Source organism: Cicer arietinum, chromosome 7 (assembly GCF_000331145.2).
Source record: "Cicer arietinum cultivar CDC Frontier isolate Library 1 chromosome 7, Cicar.CDCFrontier_v2.0, whole genome shotgun sequence".
Classification (NCBI taxonomy): domain Eukaryota; kingdom Viridiplantae; phylum Streptophyta; class Magnoliopsida; order Fabales; family Fabaceae; genus Cicer; species Cicer arietinum.
Genome location: NC_021166.2, coordinates 8,941,823 through 8,960,619, shown reverse-complemented (window position 1 = coordinate 8,960,619; position 18,797 = coordinate 8,941,823). Strand labels below are relative to the sequence as shown.

General features: G+C 30.0%; 3 protein-coding genes across 4 annotated transcripts; 2 read left to right on the top strand and 1 right to left on the bottom strand.

Moving 5' to 3' along the window:
- The first annotated feature begins 7,077 nt into the window (after positions 1 to 7,077).
- Positions 7,078 to 7,597, top strand: LOC101506467 (uncharacterized). Its single transcript, XM_004508766.4, has one exon. It carries the CDS (start codon positions 7,178 to 7,180, stop codon positions 7,424 to 7,426), a length of 249 nt encoding a protein of 82 aa, XP_004508823.1. The 5' UTR covers positions 7,078 to 7,177; the 3' UTR covers positions 7,427 to 7,597.
- A 1,610-nt stretch (positions 7,598 to 9,207) lies between these two features.
- On the top strand, positions 9,208 to 13,838 carry LOC101506136 (aminoaldehyde dehydrogenase 2, peroxisomal). Its single transcript, XM_004508765.4, has 14 exons — positions 9,208 to 9,490; positions 9,598 to 9,821; positions 9,904 to 10,052; positions 10,464 to 10,556; positions 10,639 to 10,762; positions 10,905 to 10,970; positions 11,153 to 11,219; positions 11,373 to 11,449; positions 11,665 to 11,778; positions 12,162 to 12,239; positions 12,329 to 12,480; positions 12,584 to 12,644; positions 12,731 to 12,837; positions 13,494 to 13,838. Exons 1-14 carry the CDS (start codon positions 9,382 to 9,384, stop codon positions 13,582 to 13,584), a joined length of 1,512 nt encoding a protein of 503 aa, XP_004508822.1. The 5' UTR covers positions 9,208 to 9,381; the 3' UTR covers positions 13,585 to 13,838.
- Positions 13,839 to 15,361: 1,523 nt separating this feature from the next.
- Positions 15,362 to 18,791, bottom strand: LOC101505596 (E2F transcription factor-like E2FE). 2 transcript variants are annotated; one of them, XM_004508764.4, is made up of 11 exons: positions 18,683 to 18,791; positions 18,520 to 18,587; positions 18,356 to 18,408; positions 18,169 to 18,246; positions 18,018 to 18,086; positions 17,811 to 17,913; positions 16,802 to 16,866; positions 16,621 to 16,693; positions 16,474 to 16,535; positions 15,952 to 16,375; positions 15,362 to 15,737 (listed from the first exon to the last, which is right to left on the bottom strand). In XM_004508764.4, the coding sequence occupies exons 1-10, from the start codon at positions 18,763 to 18,765 to the stop codon at positions 15,956 to 15,958; spliced, it is 1,074 nt and encodes a 357-aa protein (XP_004508821.1). In that variant the 5' UTR covers positions 18,766 to 18,791; the 3' UTR covers positions 15,362 to 15,737; positions 15,952 to 15,955. The 2 variants fall into 2 exon arrangements, with proteins under 2 accessions (XP_004508821.1, XP_004508820.1); XM_004508763.4 differs by having other exon boundaries at positions 15,964 to 16,375.
- Between the last annotated feature and the right edge of the window lie 6 nt (positions 18,792 to 18,797).

Below are 18,797 nucleotides of genomic sequence, written 5' to 3'. Positions count from 1 at the left end.
TATATATATATACATATATATATATATATATATATATATATATATATATATATATGAAATTAATGTAACTTACAAAAGTTAAATGACATACTTAATATAAAGTTAAAAGATTAATCTTTTACAATAATTTAACTTAAAGATTACAGTGACAAATATAACCCTAGCAATACTAACTGGTGGAGAATATATAATTTCACACATAACATTGGTCATCAAGTTCATTACGTGTTTTTTCTGTAATTTATCCAAAAATTAACTTTGTCACTAGATTGATCACAATATTTCATCTAATGGATTCGCCTAAAATAAAACATCACATAATAAAAAAAATAAGTTAATCAATGTTTTTCTAAGTAACATAAACAATCATTTTACTTATTCTTCAAATGTAAGTTATAACTATAAGTAACATAAACAAGATCATTTTTCTAAAAGGGAAATAATTAGTATTTGATGTTCTAATCAATTTGTTTTTTTGTATGGTTGCATTAAAAAAAACACTCCAATTTTTCGTGCCCAAAAGAAGAATTTTTCTCCCCCAACCCGTTGTAACTTGTAAAGAGTGGCCCGAGCTACCTTTGTCTCATTCAAAATATCATATAGTACAATTACAAATATTTTCATCGATGTCATATATGCAAAAGATCTAAAAAAGAATCTTCGTAAAATAAATAGCAAACGTTTTTAAGGTAACTAAAAAGACTTATAAAATTATTACAGTTAGATTGTACAAAAAATCGTCGAAGTGGATAGATTGTGCAGTAGCATGGGGTCCCTTTAGTTAATATCATGTTTTATATATACTAGTAGCTGCTGGTGGTGTGGAGCAATCATGTAATAATTATCTATATATGATCAAATTATATGAAAGGAACGTACCAACAGTGCCATTAAATTAACTGTCGGTTCTCTATATCATATGGATACAGACTCATCCGTTTGTTCACGATAGCAACCTTATACAAATATTAGTATAGTTAGTTATTTATGTTGGGAATCTGAAGTGCGGGAGAACAACTGGATTAAATATTTTAAGATTTGAATATTATATTTTTATTAAAAAAATTTAAAGTATTATATAATATGTTTTATAATTTTTATGTATTTAATGTTTAATTCATTATAGTCAATATAAAACTTAATCATTCATATATATTTAATATTTAATGATCTCCAATATAACTATGAGTCTCTCACATTCTAGTATTTGGTTATTAAGAAATAAAATTTTATTTGCAGATACTTGTGCATTTTTTTATAGATTTGTTGCTCAAATAAAATTTACTAGTATGATGAAGGAAAACATTCTTCTATAAATTATTTGGATTGGTATAAATTTGGTAGAATATCTTTCTTTGGTGTAACTCAAAAAATTTGTAATGGATTAGAGTGCTTTTTGTACTTTTTTTTTTAATATAAATTTTGATTATAAAAAAAAAGGGACCAACCTCTTACCTTCGTTGTCAATAAGACTTTTGATACAAAGATCAAACATCAAAATTTACTCCCGCTCTTTCTATCAAGTTGAATCATGGCTCTGATGCCACTTATTGGGGAGTCTAGGGGCGTTAGAGAGAAACAACATATTAAATACTTCAGGGTTTACAAGGGATTTTGACACCACATTTCTACTCAAAACATTAAGATATTAAGTAAATGTGTTACAACTCTTATATATCAAATATTTAACTCATTTATAGTTGTTAGGTTCACGTGTGAATTGTTAAGTCTCACATCACTTATAAATAAACTAAATATTAAATATATAAAAAATATAACTTGTATCCACAATAACTTAAAATTTTGGGGGAAGTTGTACCGGTAAAATCTGACGCTGATTTTTTAGCATTTAGCCCCAATAAGTAGGCATATTGGCTGTGCAGAGCAGTAAGGAAAAATAATCCATATTTAGTTGATTGGTAAAAATTTGTATAAGTCACTTTTTTTCTTTTTGTCCAAGTTTCTTCCCTTTTTAAAAATAGTCTAAAAATTTAAGCAATGTTTTTCAAAAGTCTTTTATGTAAGTGTTGTCTATTATCTATGGTAATGTTTTTCTCATGTTTTAGACACATTATTCATGCATATTGCTTGAACTACTAAAATAGGGGATAACTACTTGCACACTTGAACTTATTGATTTTGACCGTCGAATTTTAAAATAATGATAAAAATTATCTAAAGATTGATGAATAAAAATGTAATTTACATCAACCGGTTGAAATAAATTAATACATGTAAATATTTATATATAGTAATGCGTGGAATTTAGATCCACCTATGTGCCTCTTCCATTCACAATTTTTAATGTTACTTTTCTTACCTTTTTTTACTCAAATAACTGCATGGCATTTTATTCATAATAATAGAGGTAATACAATAAAAAATGTAATTAAAGTTATTGACAGAAGCATAGGAAATATATAATCTAGTTAACTAAAATGTGAGCATTACCATATGTTAATAACATAGCACATACAATTTGATAATAGTTATACAAATATAGCAAAGACGTACGCTCCATAATAATAAAATTATATGTTCTGTGTGATTCGGTTGAGCAATACGATTTAACGTTGAGTATACTATCACTTATTTACAGTCAAATTCAAAGATAACATATGATTGATTCAAATAAAAATATTGGAGATAAAAAAAAATTATACATGAATAGCAATTTATAAACATATAAAGATTGACTTAAATTTTAAAATAGAGGTGTCACAAAATAATATTTTTATATAAAAAATACAAAAAAAATTGGGAGTGACCATGACCCATCTAAGCCACCGCTATCTTAGTCATCTATAAGATTCTCTATAAGATTCTATTTAACTGATTGCTTGAAGTAATCTCGGTACCTTTCTCACGTTTTTGGGGTCCTATTTTTGCATAATATATGAATTTTAGTAAAATGTCTTTCAAATCAAATTTTCCCATATACTTTAAATTAATTTGACAAATATAACTTTTTTATCTTTTCATTCTCCCATCTTTTTATGCGTTATTGATTTTATTTCTTGTATTTGTTGGTAGACTTCATTTTGTTTCTCTTATTATTAGTAGACTTTTAGGATATTATCTATTGACTCTGTGAATCCTTTATCTAGTAATATAAGTATCCAGGAACGCAAAAGAATACTATAGGTTCAGGTTTCACAACAAAATAAAGAAGAGACAGCGAGAAAGAGAAAAATATAACTTTATTTTGAAATAAACAAATTTTAGTAATTTAACAGTTATAATAGTTATTTGGATTTGAATCCTCTTACTTAAAACTTATTTAGTGTTTTTTAATTGATCAGTTGAATTACTTACAAAAGACAAAAAAATATATAAATAAATATAAATATAAATTATTTGATAAAAATTTTAATTTGATTAAGACGTAAGTCATATCAAGCAAAATTAATCCAACATTAAATAATACATAACGTGAGTTTGAAATAGATATTTAGGTATAAAATCTTAACTTATACTACTTGACCTTTGAGTCGATCCTAAACTCACACAATTAACTTATACTAAATTTTTGGTCCCATATATTAACTTTGTATGCAAATGGCTAATGTATTTTGGGGAATGTCAAGTTGTTTAGGTAGTATCTTAGTATCTAAATTTGATTACTGGTTGAGAAAAAATTTACTTACCAAATTTGGCTTATCTCCCTCAAAGTTCTGAATTAGTTAGCGTCCATTTCGATTACGACAAAAAAATATGTATTCATGCATGTACCTTTGTCTAATTGTCTTCAATTATGTCCCACTTAGTTGTTTATATGGTCCTCGATTTTATTTGTAAATAACATGTGCTAGGTTTATTCACTGACCAAAGAGGGCTCATGAGCCATTTGGACACAGTTTTTGACAAAAGTTTCTTTATCAATCTTTTGCAGTTGAGAATCAGTTTGTTTCATAACCACTCGACATACATTAATTCATTTGGACCTCCTATGAGTTTCCATTTACCAAATAATAAATATCATGATAATTTGCTTCCAATTTGAACAGTTTCATTACACTAGTAATAGTATTGATTTAGGTTGTCCATTTGATGGCCACCATCAATCACGAGCTGTTTTTTTATTAAAATATATTTTTAAATTGGTTAATTAAGAGATGATTGAGAAAAGAAACTCTCAATAGAATGAATATATACTTGCTACTTCCAACTAATCTTCGTACCAACCTTAATTACAAAATAGTTTTTTCTATTTTATTAAAAAGCTCATTTTAATTTTTTTTTAAATCCTTAATATAGTTGTGTTCTGAACATTTTATTTAAAAACAAATTCAAAATTCGGACTTTTTTCTGAAAATTAAATGTTTGGGAATTAATAGTGTTCTGATTTTTTTAAAAAAAATGAAATTTGAAAGATATTTATATGAATTTTTTTATAAAAAAAATACAGTCGAAGCAAAGGAAATTAAAAAAAAAAATGGAAAATTTTTGTTTATGGTATTTTTCAAAAACTGAAAATATAAAAAACAAATATTTTGAAATCTATTATCATATTAGATTATATTTTATATATATAACCAATGTCTACCACTTTTACACCATCACCATAGCCTAATTTGTTGACACATATTCAAAATATGGACAGTTTAATAAATTAAATCCTAATTTTTCATTCATTTATTCTTTACCACCTTTTTCCTCAAAAAAAAAAAATTTCCATTCATTAACTCTCTACCAATTTTCTCACCTTTTACTTATTCTAACATTACAATTCTTTTTTATAACACTACAATAACGTATTTATTTCTTTTATTTTCCAAAATTACTTCTCTTCTATTAATTTTACTTTTCAATAATTTCTTATTTTTAAACTACAAATATATGTAAATAAGATGCGTCAAAATTAACTTCATGTGATATTATATATAACATTACTTATAAAAATCTGTATATATGATTCACATGCTAGTCATTTTTAATCCAAAAAAATTAATTTTAAATAATATTTATTTGGTATGAAGTTATTGAATAGATGTAACCATTAGTATAACTCTTCTATTATATTTTTATTTGTCCTCTATTATACTTCCATAGATATAAGACATTTTTAAGTAAATTATGGATATTAAAAAAGTTTGTTGTGGTACTAAATTGGTTGACAATTAGTATTGTGTTTTACAGGTTTACCTTTTGGGGGAAAAAGTTAGTTCATATTTTCAATAGAGTATTTATTATGAATCGCAGAAAAAAAAAATATATAATAGAATTACGGATCTGTATATAAAATAATAATTAATGTGGTTGAAAATTTGGAAGGGATCTTATTAGGGATATTTATTTTAATACCACAAAAAAATTAGTTCATCACAATCAAGAAAGATGGTTTAGGGCATCTTATGACTAAAGAATCACATTTCCATATCATTTTATTCTTTCTTTTTATTTAAATAAGGGATTTCCACGTAAATATTTAGTTTTCTTCTATATTTTATCTATAAATTCTTCTAAGCACAAAGTTGTATTTGTTTGCTGTCTTTAATTTGATGTTTGTTTTCACGTCTCCGTATATTGTTAATTATGACAACTAAAGGTAGTTGTCACTATTATTAGCATATTCTTCACTCATAAAAAAACTAAAATAATAATAGTTAATTTAGATAAATAAAAAATTACATATAGTCGATTTGAGTTTGAAGTTTGAAAATATTCAATAAAATGATAAATATAAAGAATGTAGAATCTCAATCTAAATTTATAATTGATTTGTTTGTGTTTGTCCATATTTAAAAATATTTTATGTTAAACTTGAAGTATACGATGTAGATTTTAGCTGAATTTATTGTGTCGGAAAATTGCTTGACTTTTAACTCAATGTTTAAAGGAAAAAAATGTTAAAAGGTTCTATCAATTAGGATGACTAACATGGTTTATTATTTGGGAGGGTAGAGGAAAAAATTGTATTTTCAATTTGGTGGAATAACTCATTATCATGTCTTCAATGTGTCTTTGAAATTATTTGTGTGATGAGTTTTGAGTACCATTTATACTTATAATAATATATTTTTCTTACTAAAATATACTTTTTTATCTTTATAAAGGTGTCATGTTTTATTATCAATGAAATTTTACTTTTATATATATATAAAATAAAACTACATAAGTACGGTTATGTTTTTTATGTAATATATTGTATCTCATATTATATATTATTTAACTATTTTATTTTATTTTATTTTTTTGTCAATACATTTTATTGTGGTTAAATTTGAAATAAGTTTTATGATTAAAAAATTTGACTTTTTAGATTGTATTTATATATGTTTTTATTGATTTTCTCTATCCGAAATAATTTTAGTTGAGGTCCAACAAACATTAAATACACACATTTCTTATAGTAGGAATTCAAATATAAATGTATCATGTTGTTTTAAACTTTTGGTAGATCTAAGGCCGTTGATTTATCCTTTCTCTTTATTCATTTTAAATGAGATTGATTATTATAAAAAAAAAAAATTATTTTGTAAATAAAAGGAAAAACGGAAAACAATTATGTTTAATCAACCAACTAGACAACTCAGTTAAAAAGTTTTATGCATTCTTACTACACCGGCCACCATAGAATTTGCCTATCCATTTTGTTGGAGACCATATTTGAGAAATAGGACACGTTATGTCATAGGATTTCTCTCTAATTTTTGGGTGCCATTCTTTGACTTATTATTTTCAATTTGAATGTAGAAATTACAAATCATATCCAGATGGACCTGGAAGCTTCTAGTCCAAAGAGAGGCCTTTGAAGTTTGAACACAAAATTTGGAGAGCGTAAAAGCACGGTAGATAAAGTGGTTGACCTTAGTCCAAAACTCACATATGTTTTTTCTGATTAATAAAATAAAATTGTTCAAATAAACTTCTCAAAGAGAAGGTTCCATCTACTCTATAGACGTCTTTGTTGAACAGTAATAATAATTAAAATATAAATGGAGGCGATGCTTCATCACGTGCCAAAATTCACACGCCATCGTAACTACTTAGCTCATGGATTTGAATATAGTTGAATTTTTTATTTTATTTTATATAATAGAATTGCCAATCATGACTATATAAGCGTTGATAATTAATTGGTAATCCATCAATTCAGTTCCCTATACAAAGTGATTTATTTTGGTGGAACTCAGAAGGATTAAGAAAGAAGTAGAGATCGATCGATCAAGCTAGAATGGAACATGGGAACGTGTACAACTCATATGGAACTTCTTGGGCAGATCAGTGGGACAATGGTCCGGACCCTATTATGGTTGGTTCCAACAACAAGAGCAACACAACAAAGTACAAGGAGAAGTTTGGAGAAGGTTTAGGTAAGACCAAAGGAGTGGCATCCACTGGCATCAAGAAGTTAAAGGATGGTACCTCCGTTGGTCTTCACTGGATCAAAACCAAGTATTCCAAAGCCACCCACAAACATTGATTGAAATTTTTAAATATAATTAACGTCTTTTGTGTAGATTAATTGGTTGAAAACTATTATTTATATTTTTTATTTATTTTCTTTTGAATTCATTTAATTTATTCTGAGTGTACATGTACTTACAATCCATATATATCAATTGTTTCCATGATTAGATGGTTTTCTTCCTTACTCACTCTCTTTACTATATTCATACTATAGGCATCCCTTTTTTACATGTGGCTCTGATACCGCATAGTCTTAATTGAATCATCAAACCGAGATAACAAAAAGTCATTCCAAGGCTCATACATCTCAAGACACAGATTATCAATTAAAACTAAAATCTTATGATAGAAAGGACCGTAGCAAGGATCAATGATCATATGTTTTTTGATGCACAAGATCCTCGTTTCTGATGCGAGTGTAGAACGTATTAACATATTTTGAGATGAATCTATAATATGAACATATAAACTAGAGTTCTCAGGAAAGAAGACAAAAAAATTTAGAAGAACATGTTTCTTAAATACCCAAGTTTTATTTTATTTTTCGATGATCTTACAAAGCACAACCTTCCTCCTTTTATAATCAAAGAGGATTACAAGACGACAAAATACATACTATACACACAAATGAGTTGTAAGCTCTATAATGATCTCCCTTTTGATGATGGAAGACACGATCATTACACTTCTTAACTTATTACACAATTATTATACAAGTAGATAATACAAGTGGATGACATAATGATAACATCTTTTGACATTTTTGTGGTCAACTTTTCCTAATCTAAGAATTTCTTGTATATTTAAACAAATTATGCTTCTGTTCTGAAGAGTGATTTTCATAATAATAGAAAAGATCTGGTAAATTAATAAGCATGCATGAGATTTTTCAATCCTTGTACTAAAAAACTTTAAGCATTAGCAAAGCGCCTAAGGGAAAACCACAAGCACCTAAGTTTGAAAAAAGTTAAGACCAAGTCATAAACTTAATAAGATTAAATGCATATACAAAATCAAAATAAGAGTCATTTATCAGTTACCACTTACCATCACCATAATGATCATCTCTTTTTTTGAATGGAATAAGGTTTGCCTAAGCCCAAAAAAAAAACTACGTACTAAGCAACCCCCAATTAGCATCAACAAATAACAACAAATATTGATGAGCTTTTATGATATATTTATAAATTTAAGAGTTTTTGTACATTTGTTTACTAACTTAATAAGTTAATGATTATTTTTATTAATTAAATAGTTATTTGTTGACTTTTATATTTTAAGAAAGATTATTATATAAGAAAAAATATCATTTTATTTTTTATAAGTATCAATTATATTAATTTTTTACATTTTATTTATAAAAAATATTCAATATTTATTATTATATACAAGTAATAAAAAATTTAAAAAAATTAAATTTTATTTCATTGATACTTTTAATAAATAATTTTTAATTATTATAATTATATATATGATAAAAATAATTATTTTATAAAATTCATTTAATTATTAATCTAATGATGAAATTTATCAATAAACATCAAATTAATTCATATATCGTAAAAAATCATTGATTGTATTTATTTTATGAATATTTTCAATTAAAAAAACATAACAACTGTTTTACTTAGGGAGGGAAGACATGAATAGAAAATAACTAAATCTGAACCCCTCCCTAGACCAATTAATTGCCTAATATTTTAGGTACGACACACTTTAATTTTCCAATCAAGCTCAATTAATTGCCTAACGTAGTTTTTTTTTTTTTTTTTACCATAAATAACTATCGAAAAAGAGAGAGAAAAGAAAAAGATGAAGAAAGGAAAAAAAGGCGTGTAAGAGAAGAAGCATACCTTATTAACACTTAACACTAACAGCTAAGCTGGGAAAATAATTTCATCAACTCGTACTGTGAGATTTGATCTCCATCAAATTAAGAATAGATTAGAGATAAAGAGACAGTAAAAAATGGATATTCCGATCCCGACTCGACAGTTATTCATTAACGGAGACTGGAAATCTCCCATCCTCAACAAACGGATTCCCATCATCAACCCTTCCACCCAACACATCATCGGTCTTCCCTCTTCTCCATTTTTAGCAGTTCCGTCTTTTTTTACTAACACCGTTAGATTTGATTAATCATCTCAAAATCTCAATTGTTGTATACTTGATTCAATTCAGGTGATATCCCAGCGGCTACTAAGGAAGATGTAGATGCCGCCGTTGCCGCCGCCAAAACTGCTCTCTCTCGCAACAAAGGTGCAGATTGGGCTTCCGCTTCTGGCGCTGTTCGAGCTCGCTATCTACGCGCCATCGCCGCCAAGGTTATCGAGAAAAAGACTGTGCTCGCTAAACTTGAAGCCGTTGATTGTGGAAAACCACTCGATGAAGCCGCGTGGGACATTGTAAGTGCCATTAGTTGTAACTAACTCTACTGTTTACGCTTTCTCGTTGCAAAATGAAAACGGTTATTTTTATTCTGTGTAGGATGATGTTGCTGGTTGCTTTGAGTTTTATGCGGATCTTGCTGAAAAATTGGATGCAAAGCAAAAGGCTCCTGTGTCTCTTCCCATGGATACTTTCAAGAGTTATGTCCTTAGGGAGCCTATTGGTGTTGTTGGATTAATAACTCCATGGTAGTATTTGTTTGCTTCTTCTTTCTTCATTTGCTAATTGCATTTGTATTCCTTTAATTCTTATTTGACCTTTTTTTTTGGGTACCAATTTAGGAACTATTTTGACTTCAATCTGGTCAATTCAGTCAAATCTTGGCCATTGGATCGAGATGCAACGCAACCCTAATTCAACGGCATGAGATTTGATTGGAAGGACTGGATTGCTGATTTTGTGCATTTTGTGCTGGTTATCTTTTGTTTTAAAGAATTTCCAGATTTGTTATGGCAATGCAAACTTTTTCTCGTCGATAACGATTACTTTTCTGGTATATTAGGTCCCGTATGTGTGCAGATGGTTGTGTTTGCTTACTGTAATAATGCTGTCGTTTGCTAGTTGAGTGTTGTTTAATGCTTAATCAAATGTTGTTTTAGGAATTATCCTCTGTTAATGGCGACGTGGAAAGTTGCTCCTGCTCTTGCTGCTGGCTGTGCTGCAATATTGAAGCCATCTGAATTGGCATCTTTGTATGTTATGTTCTCATCAACTCTTCAGTCTTATTTATTTGTTTTGTTTTTTTTCTCATGCTGTGTTTTTTTACAATTTTAGAACCTGCTTGGAGCTGGGTGAAATATGCAAAGAAGTGGACCTTCCTCCAGGTGTATTAAATATTCTCACTGGATTAGGACATGAAGCTGGTGCTCCTTTGGCATCTCATCCTGATGTTGACAAGGTTCAATTGTCTTTAGTTTTTAATACATTTCGAGATATACAGGGTTGAATCTTGCTCTATGTCCCGCATTCATTTTTCTATAATATCTTTAATTTTGCAAAGCTACTATGATCTAGTGACCAACATTTGAAATTTCTAATAGATTGCCTTTACTGGAAGCTCTGCAACTGGGAGCAAAATTATGACAGCTGCAGCTCAGCTGGTCAAGGTATTTTTAAGCAGCATTTTCTGCAAACTATGTACAATTCATATTTCTTTCTGTTTTAATGAAATGAAAAACACACACTGAAACACACTCAGAAAGAGTTTGGAACCTTATTTGCCCATTCATATTTGCATTTTATATTTTTCACGAGTACGTGTAATATCAAATTTGTGGTTTCTTGGCAGCCTGTTTCTCTAGAGCTTGGGGGAAAAAGCCCATTAATTGTTTTTGAGGATGTTGACCTCGACAAGGGTCAGTTCCTTCTCCAGTATAACTATTTAGTTATGGACAGCGTACATTTGCTTGCATTGTGGTGTCGTGTTTCGTATAAAATTGATTGAGGATGAGTGAACTTTATTGATTACCTATTGCATAATCTGACCCCCTTTTTCTTATGATTTAAAGCTGCTGAATGGGCCATCTTTGGCTGCTTCTGGACAAATGGTCAGATATGCAGTGCAACTTCCCGTCTTATTGTACATGTAAGTATAATAGATAGATTCAACTCCTTCCATAAACGTTTGTGCTAGCTCATAAAACAAGTAATTGTAACTTCCATTTACGTTTTTTCCTTTGTCTGCATATATGGGACTGATCATGTTAAAATTGTGCTAGAACTTTGTCGGACAACTTGGTAGGGATTCTGTCGGCATTCATCTGCGAAAACTGATAACCTATGATATTCTTATCATTTCAGGAAAGTATAGCTACAGAACTTTTGAATAGGATGGTGAAATGGATCAAAAACATCAAAATTTCAGATCCCTTGGAAGAAGGTTGCAGGCTAGGACCTGTTGTTAGCGAAGGACAGGTATATTTTCATTTCTCATTTCTGTATATGCTATATGTTTACTTATCTTATCTTCTTCCTTGTGTAAAGTAAAGGATGAGATGCTTTTGTATGTTCAAATTGCTTATTCAATATTCAATGAAAATGTATCTGTAAATGTATATCATTATGAAATATATCAAGTTGCTTATAGTATGGACCAATGCAAAGCTTCCTGAGAAGCATTATTTGCTTGTTGGTTGGTTTTATATATGACAAGGAATAAGGAACCTTCCCTTGATCATTGTATATGTTCACATAATGTAGCTTCCTTTCTGGTCAGACAACCAAAATCAGTTTAGTGATAGTATGATACTATGCATGTTGGTGTTGAACAATGATTATGTGATATTTTTATGGTTCAGTATGAAAAAATATTGAAGTTTATCTCGAATGCTAAGAGTGAGGGTGCAACCATTTTGACTGGTGGGTCTCGACCAGAGGTATGATTATGCTTTCCGTGCAAGTGTATTCAGTTACGTATTTCTGCAATTGCCATGAGAATTGATTTTTTTTTTTCTTTCAATGGCAGCATCTAAAGAAAGGATTCTTTGTTGAACCAACCATTATCACTGATGTGACTACTTCCATGCAAATTTGGAAAGAAGAAGTATTTGGACCTGTTCTGTGTGTAAAAACATTTAGCACTGAGGAAGAAGCTATTGATCTAGCAAATGACACAATGTGAGTTGATGACTTTATGTGAACTAACATTAACTTCATCTGTATACAGTTTTTCCTTCATTTGTGGATTGGTATCTAAGTTATATAATCTGGTCCTCCACAGCTATGGCTTAGGGGCTGCTGTAATATCAAATGATCTAGAAAGATGTGAGCGCATTACTAAGGTGAGACTGATCATAGGTTATCACAGAAAATGATTAAATAATTGGATTGGTGTTGCAACTAAATAGTTTGTATTGCTCCGATGCAGGCTTTTAAGGCTGGAATCGTATGGATCAATTGCTCTCAACCATGCTTCACTCAAGCCCCATGGGGAGGCATTAAACGTAGTGGTTTTGGCCGTGAACTGGGAGAATGGTATGGCTCTATTTACTACATTAGCAATTGTGGAAGTCTTCTAAAATGCCTTTTTATTTATTTTTTATTTTTCTCTGGATAATGAGGTGATTACAACTTCTTAATATGTAAAAGAAACACACAACTATAAGGTGAAGTCTATGGATTGTTGAGTGCCCTTGTACCATTCCTAGTTTACAGTGTATTGATCATCTGATCCTGTACAACTAAATTTAATCTAACAGCCAATAAAGCTATGAACAGATCATGGCACTGGTGCAACCGTTACACTGTAAAGCTATGAACAGATCATGGCACTGGTGCAACCGTTACACTGTAAAATTGTAGTAATTATAAATGATTGGGATTGTTGTGCTTCGGCATATTAAAATTAATAAATAGTCCCTTTTGTTCACAGTGAAGAATAATAAAAACAATGCTAGGTCCCCTTAGTAGTATGCTGGTTGGGCGACTTCCCCCCAATTTGTATGTTTCTTTGGTCTTAAACTGACATAAAGGGATAATTGGATTGGGGAGACAAAGAACTCTGTTACACAATTGCTATATACATACCTCAACCTCTACTATTGTCAGATCTGGTGTGAGAAATAAACAAGTTGGCTAAACCTATCTTATTTGAGCTTGAGTCTGATTTTTTTTAATAATGTTTTTTTCAGGGGACTTGACAATTACTTGAGCGTGAAACAAGTGACTCAGTATATCTCTGAGGAACCATGGGGCTGGTACCAACCTCCTGCAAAACTGTGATAGGTTTATAAAAAACGACATCGAATAAGGGTTGGGTAATACCAAAGTGTGACTATGATTCTGAGGTGGAGAGACATATAATGTCTTTGTAAAATAGTGGAATTGGTTGCACTCAAGTTTATGCTGGTGGTAGTGTTTTCATTGATTTGCTTTTATCGCTGGCCTAACCATCATGCTTCAATTTTCGAACGCTATCATGACAGACTTGTCTCACTTGATTTGGTTTTAAATAAACATATGAAACTCATTTTGCAGCTGGTCGTCCTAGTGTGTTTGCAGGGACAAAAAGTGATTTTGAATTACTTAAACTTATAACATTGTTTTGATTAAAAATGAATTAAATGTTAAATAAATTTTATTTTGAATACAATAATATAAAAATAAGTTAAACAGTAAATTTCAAACTAAAATCATGTTTAAAAGAAAAAACTACAAATCAATTACAAATTGGAAACCGTTAAAGATGCAAAAATAATTATATAAAACACACCAAATATGTTTAAATTAACTTTTATGTTTCTAGAACTATTTTTACCTTACACAGTAAAAACCAAAATCGACTTGCTTTGCAGTTTGTCCTATGTAAAATCCCTGTTTCTTTAACGTTAATCTCTGCAATGTTACTTAAATTTTTGTCTTATTTTTTTTAATGTTTTCTCTTCTAAATTGAAAAAAAAAATATCTATTTTATTTTTATTTTCTCTTTTTCCAAACAATAAATAGATGTTACATGTGCAGCTTGAAGAATATTAACCAAACATTGTATACATAAAAATTAGTTTGAATGACAATAATCTATCGAAGGTTTGGAGCATTGATGGATCTCCAGCTAAGTCATAGAGAGAGGGTGTAGAGGCTCATTTATTATGGAGATGTATTTGTTAGCATTTTTTATAATTTTAGAAAGAATTGTAGGTTTATACACATTGGGTAGGTTACATTGTTGTGATACTATGACATGGTAAATTATTTTTGTAGATGTAAGTAGAACCACCTTTTAAGTCTTTGTGTGCTCTTTTATTCTGTCTATGGTGTGGTTATGTATGTTCATCCAAAAATATTTCGACATGGATTAATGGTCGGTCTGTGTGGGCTTTTCTAGCAGTAGTATCAAAGTCAATAGTTTCAAGAGACCAACTCAGCCATTATAAATGATACCAGACGACCGATGCAGACTACAATTGAAGTACGATGAAGTTGATGGTGGAATCGTATGGACATCCTTGTACCAAAAAAATTCACAACTATATAGATGTCAAAAGGTGTGCCATGTTGGTTATTCTTAAAGGCTGTACAAGTACATTGAAGTGTAACTGTTCTATACTTGTAGAATGATGAAATTAGAGTAATTTCTGGAAACACAGTCAAGTTTGTTAAAAATAAGCTTGTAAGGTGTACATAAGAAAGACAAGAAATGAGAAGGGTAGACAGTGGTGGCAATAATAAAGAGACAAAAATTAGATGGTATACGAAATTTGAATATTTTAATTGAGGAACAGATTGTTAGAAAATCAATTATAATTTTCAAATATTAAATCACGGTGGTGAAAATTAAAAAGATGCAGTCTAAAAAACTAGCATCTAGAGTCTTGGAGAGATGTTGAGCTACGTTCAACCTTTGCATATTCTTTTATTATATTTGTGGTATTATGTAATACGATAAGGAAAGATCGGTGAACGTGTGGGTTAATTGTCAAAATGTGCGAGCTTTCCTCAATACAGAATTAACGACAAATATGAAATTCTAATAATACAAGGATAATATCAATAAAAAATATGGTGACAAAACTAACTATTTGATCAATTAAAACAAACTAATTCTTAAATTAACAGCTGTAGACGGGATAGCCCATAAGAATTCCCTTTACATAAGGGGTTGCAACTCTCATAAACAGGTGTGATAAAGAACTTCCAAGTAAGGCCTAATCTGATATTAGGCCAAGCGGTTAAAAAATCCGTAAATGGTAGCCTCTAAGTTGGCACATCTAGAATGCATCTTACAATGGATTATCTCTTTTTAGAAAGAAAAAAAAAACAATTTTATTTGACTTTGTCAGATATAAATTACAAAACTTGCGTTTGCCTTTTCCCAGCAACCTCATTGTACCAAGATTTCCATGCTTCCATGTAATGAGAGTAAAGATCTTTCAAAGCTGCATCAAAAGTAAATAATAACAGATCAGTTGAATTTTCAATAACAGATTTCAGTAATCAATCCACTGAATAAAGTTTAAACATTAAATCTGCCCAACTGATGAAATAAGTATCAAAAGAAAACTACCACTTAGTGGTAAAAAGTACAATGAATGAATAACCAGTCTCAAAAAATAAGTCATTTATAACTGTTCTGCAAAAAGATGAAAGTACTTAATTAATTGCCTTGGTTTTGATATTGAGGGCAATGTGCAGTTGCGAGACTCTCCCAATCATGCGCCTGCTTCACTTTGCTATTCTCAGAGTTTCCAGCTTTGGATACAAAGGCTGGAGCAAAAGGACCAAATTGATAGTTGCTTGAAGCCTGTTTTATGCCTTGTTTCATATTGCTTTTATCTTCCTGGCATAACCCACTATCATTTTCCTGTGTCTTTTGCTTCTTAATGTTCTGGCTGAAGTCCCCACTCATGAAAAAATCAGTTCTATTACTCCTCGTAAAGCTGATGTTTGTGACATCATTTCCAAAAGCCCTTTTCCTAGACTCATTTTGATTTGAATTGTAAATTGACTCATTCCATGTCTTCCCTTTTAAGCCAAGCCACCTGAACGCTGGTTTTCTTGTATCTGTGGTATGGGTCTGCATCAATTTGTAACATCAAAATATGCATAAGCCAAATTTGCAGTGACAACAAATAATAAAATGAACAAATAAACAAACAAATAGAGGAATATCACCTTTTCAATAAGGTTCATGGAGGTTAGCACATTTGCAATATCATATAGGCGTCTAACTTTTGCTGAAATGCCAAATGTTTGAGTGTAAATGAAAAGAATCAACATAACAAACACTGAACAAGTGAGTAAAACCATTCTATCACTTACTTCTCATTGTTGATGAATTATATGCATCTCCCAGTAACAACCTTGCTGCATCATCAAGGGATATCATTTCCACCTATAGAGTAGAATGATAATTGTTAATAAACATTTTTATCATATCAGCTATATTGATAATCAAGACATAAATCAACTTGGTGTGTACAAGAAACTTGGCAATTCTTACATTAGAGCAGACAAAGAGCTTGACAAAATTCTGAGTAAGCAGCGCCAAAGATTTTTCCCTTCTATCTGCAAAACATTGGAGTAGAAGAGTGAGCACCAAATTGATGACTATACATTTGTTTTACATTTATTTAAACAGCATGTGCGGGGGTTTTAAAAGTAAAAAAGTTCAGGACCACTTTAGGCCGACATCAAGGTTTATGATATCTAAAGAACCATAAGATTACTGCAAATGATTGTGCCGGCCATATTTTGATCACAATTCTGTACAATATTAAAAATGATGTGACTGCAATTTAAAATTTTGAGCACCGCTGCCTCAACAAATGACAACGTGTGTCAAGTCTCAGTCAATCTACTCTTAATATACTATGCAAGTGTCTAATTTTGTTGTTATGAAAAAAATGTATACAAATATAAATATAGATAAATCTATGAATTGTAAAATTCAATAAGCAATAGTATCATGACTACCTTAGTTATAACTTATAAGTGTTAGTTATCTTTTTTAAATAAGAGATTAATGGGTGTGCATAATCAATGTATAAATATTTTACACTAACAATCAATCACAATCATTCATAGTGGTTATTGTCTCAAACAATTACAAAAATACAATAATATATCAAAATAAATTATGTTCAATGTAAAATTAGTTTACATTAACCTATTTTCCCTTTAAATTATTATTTGTAGTCACAAACAATACCTTATAATTTTAAAATTGTGTTGTTCATGTGAACTTCATAAATACTTCTAAGCAAAAAACTATATTTATTTATTTACTCCAATTGGACCAAATACATGACCTTTCCCCGTAATATTTTGGGTCGCTTCTTAATCCTAGCAGTATCATATACTAGAACAAAACACAGGCTCATACATGTCTTATTATGCTTATATAATAAATAATAATAATAATAATAAATAATAATAATAATAATAATAATAATAATAATAATAATAATAATAATATAAAATCAGTAATAAAATGTTTTTAATAAAGTTACCATTTTTCAGAGATCTGGGAACAGTAGAGTTAGGGTTCAGGCTGTCACTCTGACTGCCAGTGGGTTGGGATAATGATTCTTCTTCATCATCCTCATCTGATACCTAACCACAATGTTAAATAATATCAAAAACCTAATAATCCAACTATACTTCAAAAAAAAAATGAATCAAAAAGATAAACTAGGGTTCGTAAAGAAAAATCCAACCTTTGCATCTTCATTGCCCCCTTCATTACCAGCTTCATGGGAATTAAGGTTATTCCATAAACCCTCTTCCTACAAAACACAATTATGAAATCAAAAACAATTCCCAAAAATTTGAAAATTTAAATTACCAAACGAATCGAATCGAAATTACCTTGAGCTCCTGTAAAGCAACAGGAATTGCCGCAAATCCTTTCCAGGTATATTGATTCTTGGCCTTTCTTGCAAGAACCTAAAAAAATAAAAACACAAATAAAAACCAATAAGTCCGAGAATAAAAAAAAAAAAGGGGGGACATAAGTGAACATAGATTAAGGTTAAAAAGAAACGACAAAACTAACCCCGATGCTCTCTAAAACGTTAACTATATCGTAGATCCGTCTTCTTTCAACACCTAAAGAGTAAAGTAACAACTATTAGATCCACTCTGAATTAAAAATAAAATAATTAAATTAATAAATAAATAAATCAATTAGAAAAAATAAGTGTACATCGTAATTAGTACCTAGTCGGGTGGCGGCATCGTCGAGACCGATTAAGTGAACGTTGTCTCGATTGTACAAGCTCAAGAAACTGCAATCGGAAAATTGAATGAATAAATTAATGAATTGAATTTGTAAATTAAGAGAGAGAGAGAGAGAGAGAGAGAGAGAGAGAGAGATGGTTACTTGGTGCATAAGAGGCCGAGGGATTTTTGTTTACGGTTGTAAGTGTGGTGTCTGGAAGAGGGAGGATCTGAAGAGGAAGCCATGGGATCTGAAAATTGGAAAATTTGGAAGGAAA

What these genes read in the sequence shown, in the direction of transcription:
- LOC101506467 (XM_004508766.4), top strand. Translation starts at nt 7,178, where the DNA reads ATGGAACATGGGAACGTGTACAACTCATATGGAACTTCTTGGGCAGAT.
- LOC101506136 (XM_004508765.4), top strand. Translation starts at nt 9,382, where the DNA reads ATGGATATTCCGATCCCGACTCGACAGTTATTCATTAACGGAGACTGG. An exon ending in CCATCTGAATTGGCATCTTT is followed by an intron (nt 10,557 to 10,638) that starts GTATGTTATGTT and finishes TTACAATTTTAG; the next exon opens with AACCTGCTTGGAGCTGGGTG. An exon ending in CTTCCCGTCTTATTGTACAT is followed by an intron (nt 11,450 to 11,664) that starts GTAAGTATAATA and finishes TTATCATTTCAG; the next exon opens with GAAAGTATAGCTACAGAACT.
- LOC101505596 (XM_004508763.4), bottom strand. Translation starts at nt 18,765, where the DNA reads ATGGCTTCCTCTTCAGATCCTCCCTCTTCCAGACACCACACTTACAAC. An exon ending in CGATGCCGCCACCCGACTAG is followed by an intron (nt 18,409 to 18,519) that starts GTACTAATTACG and finishes TTTACTCTTTAG; the next exon opens with GTGTTGAAAGAAGACGGATC. An exon ending in TCCCAGATCTCTGAAAAATG is followed by an intron (nt 16,867 to 17,810) that starts GTAACTTTATTA and finishes AATGTTTTGCAG; the next exon opens with ATAGAAGGGAAAAATCTTTG.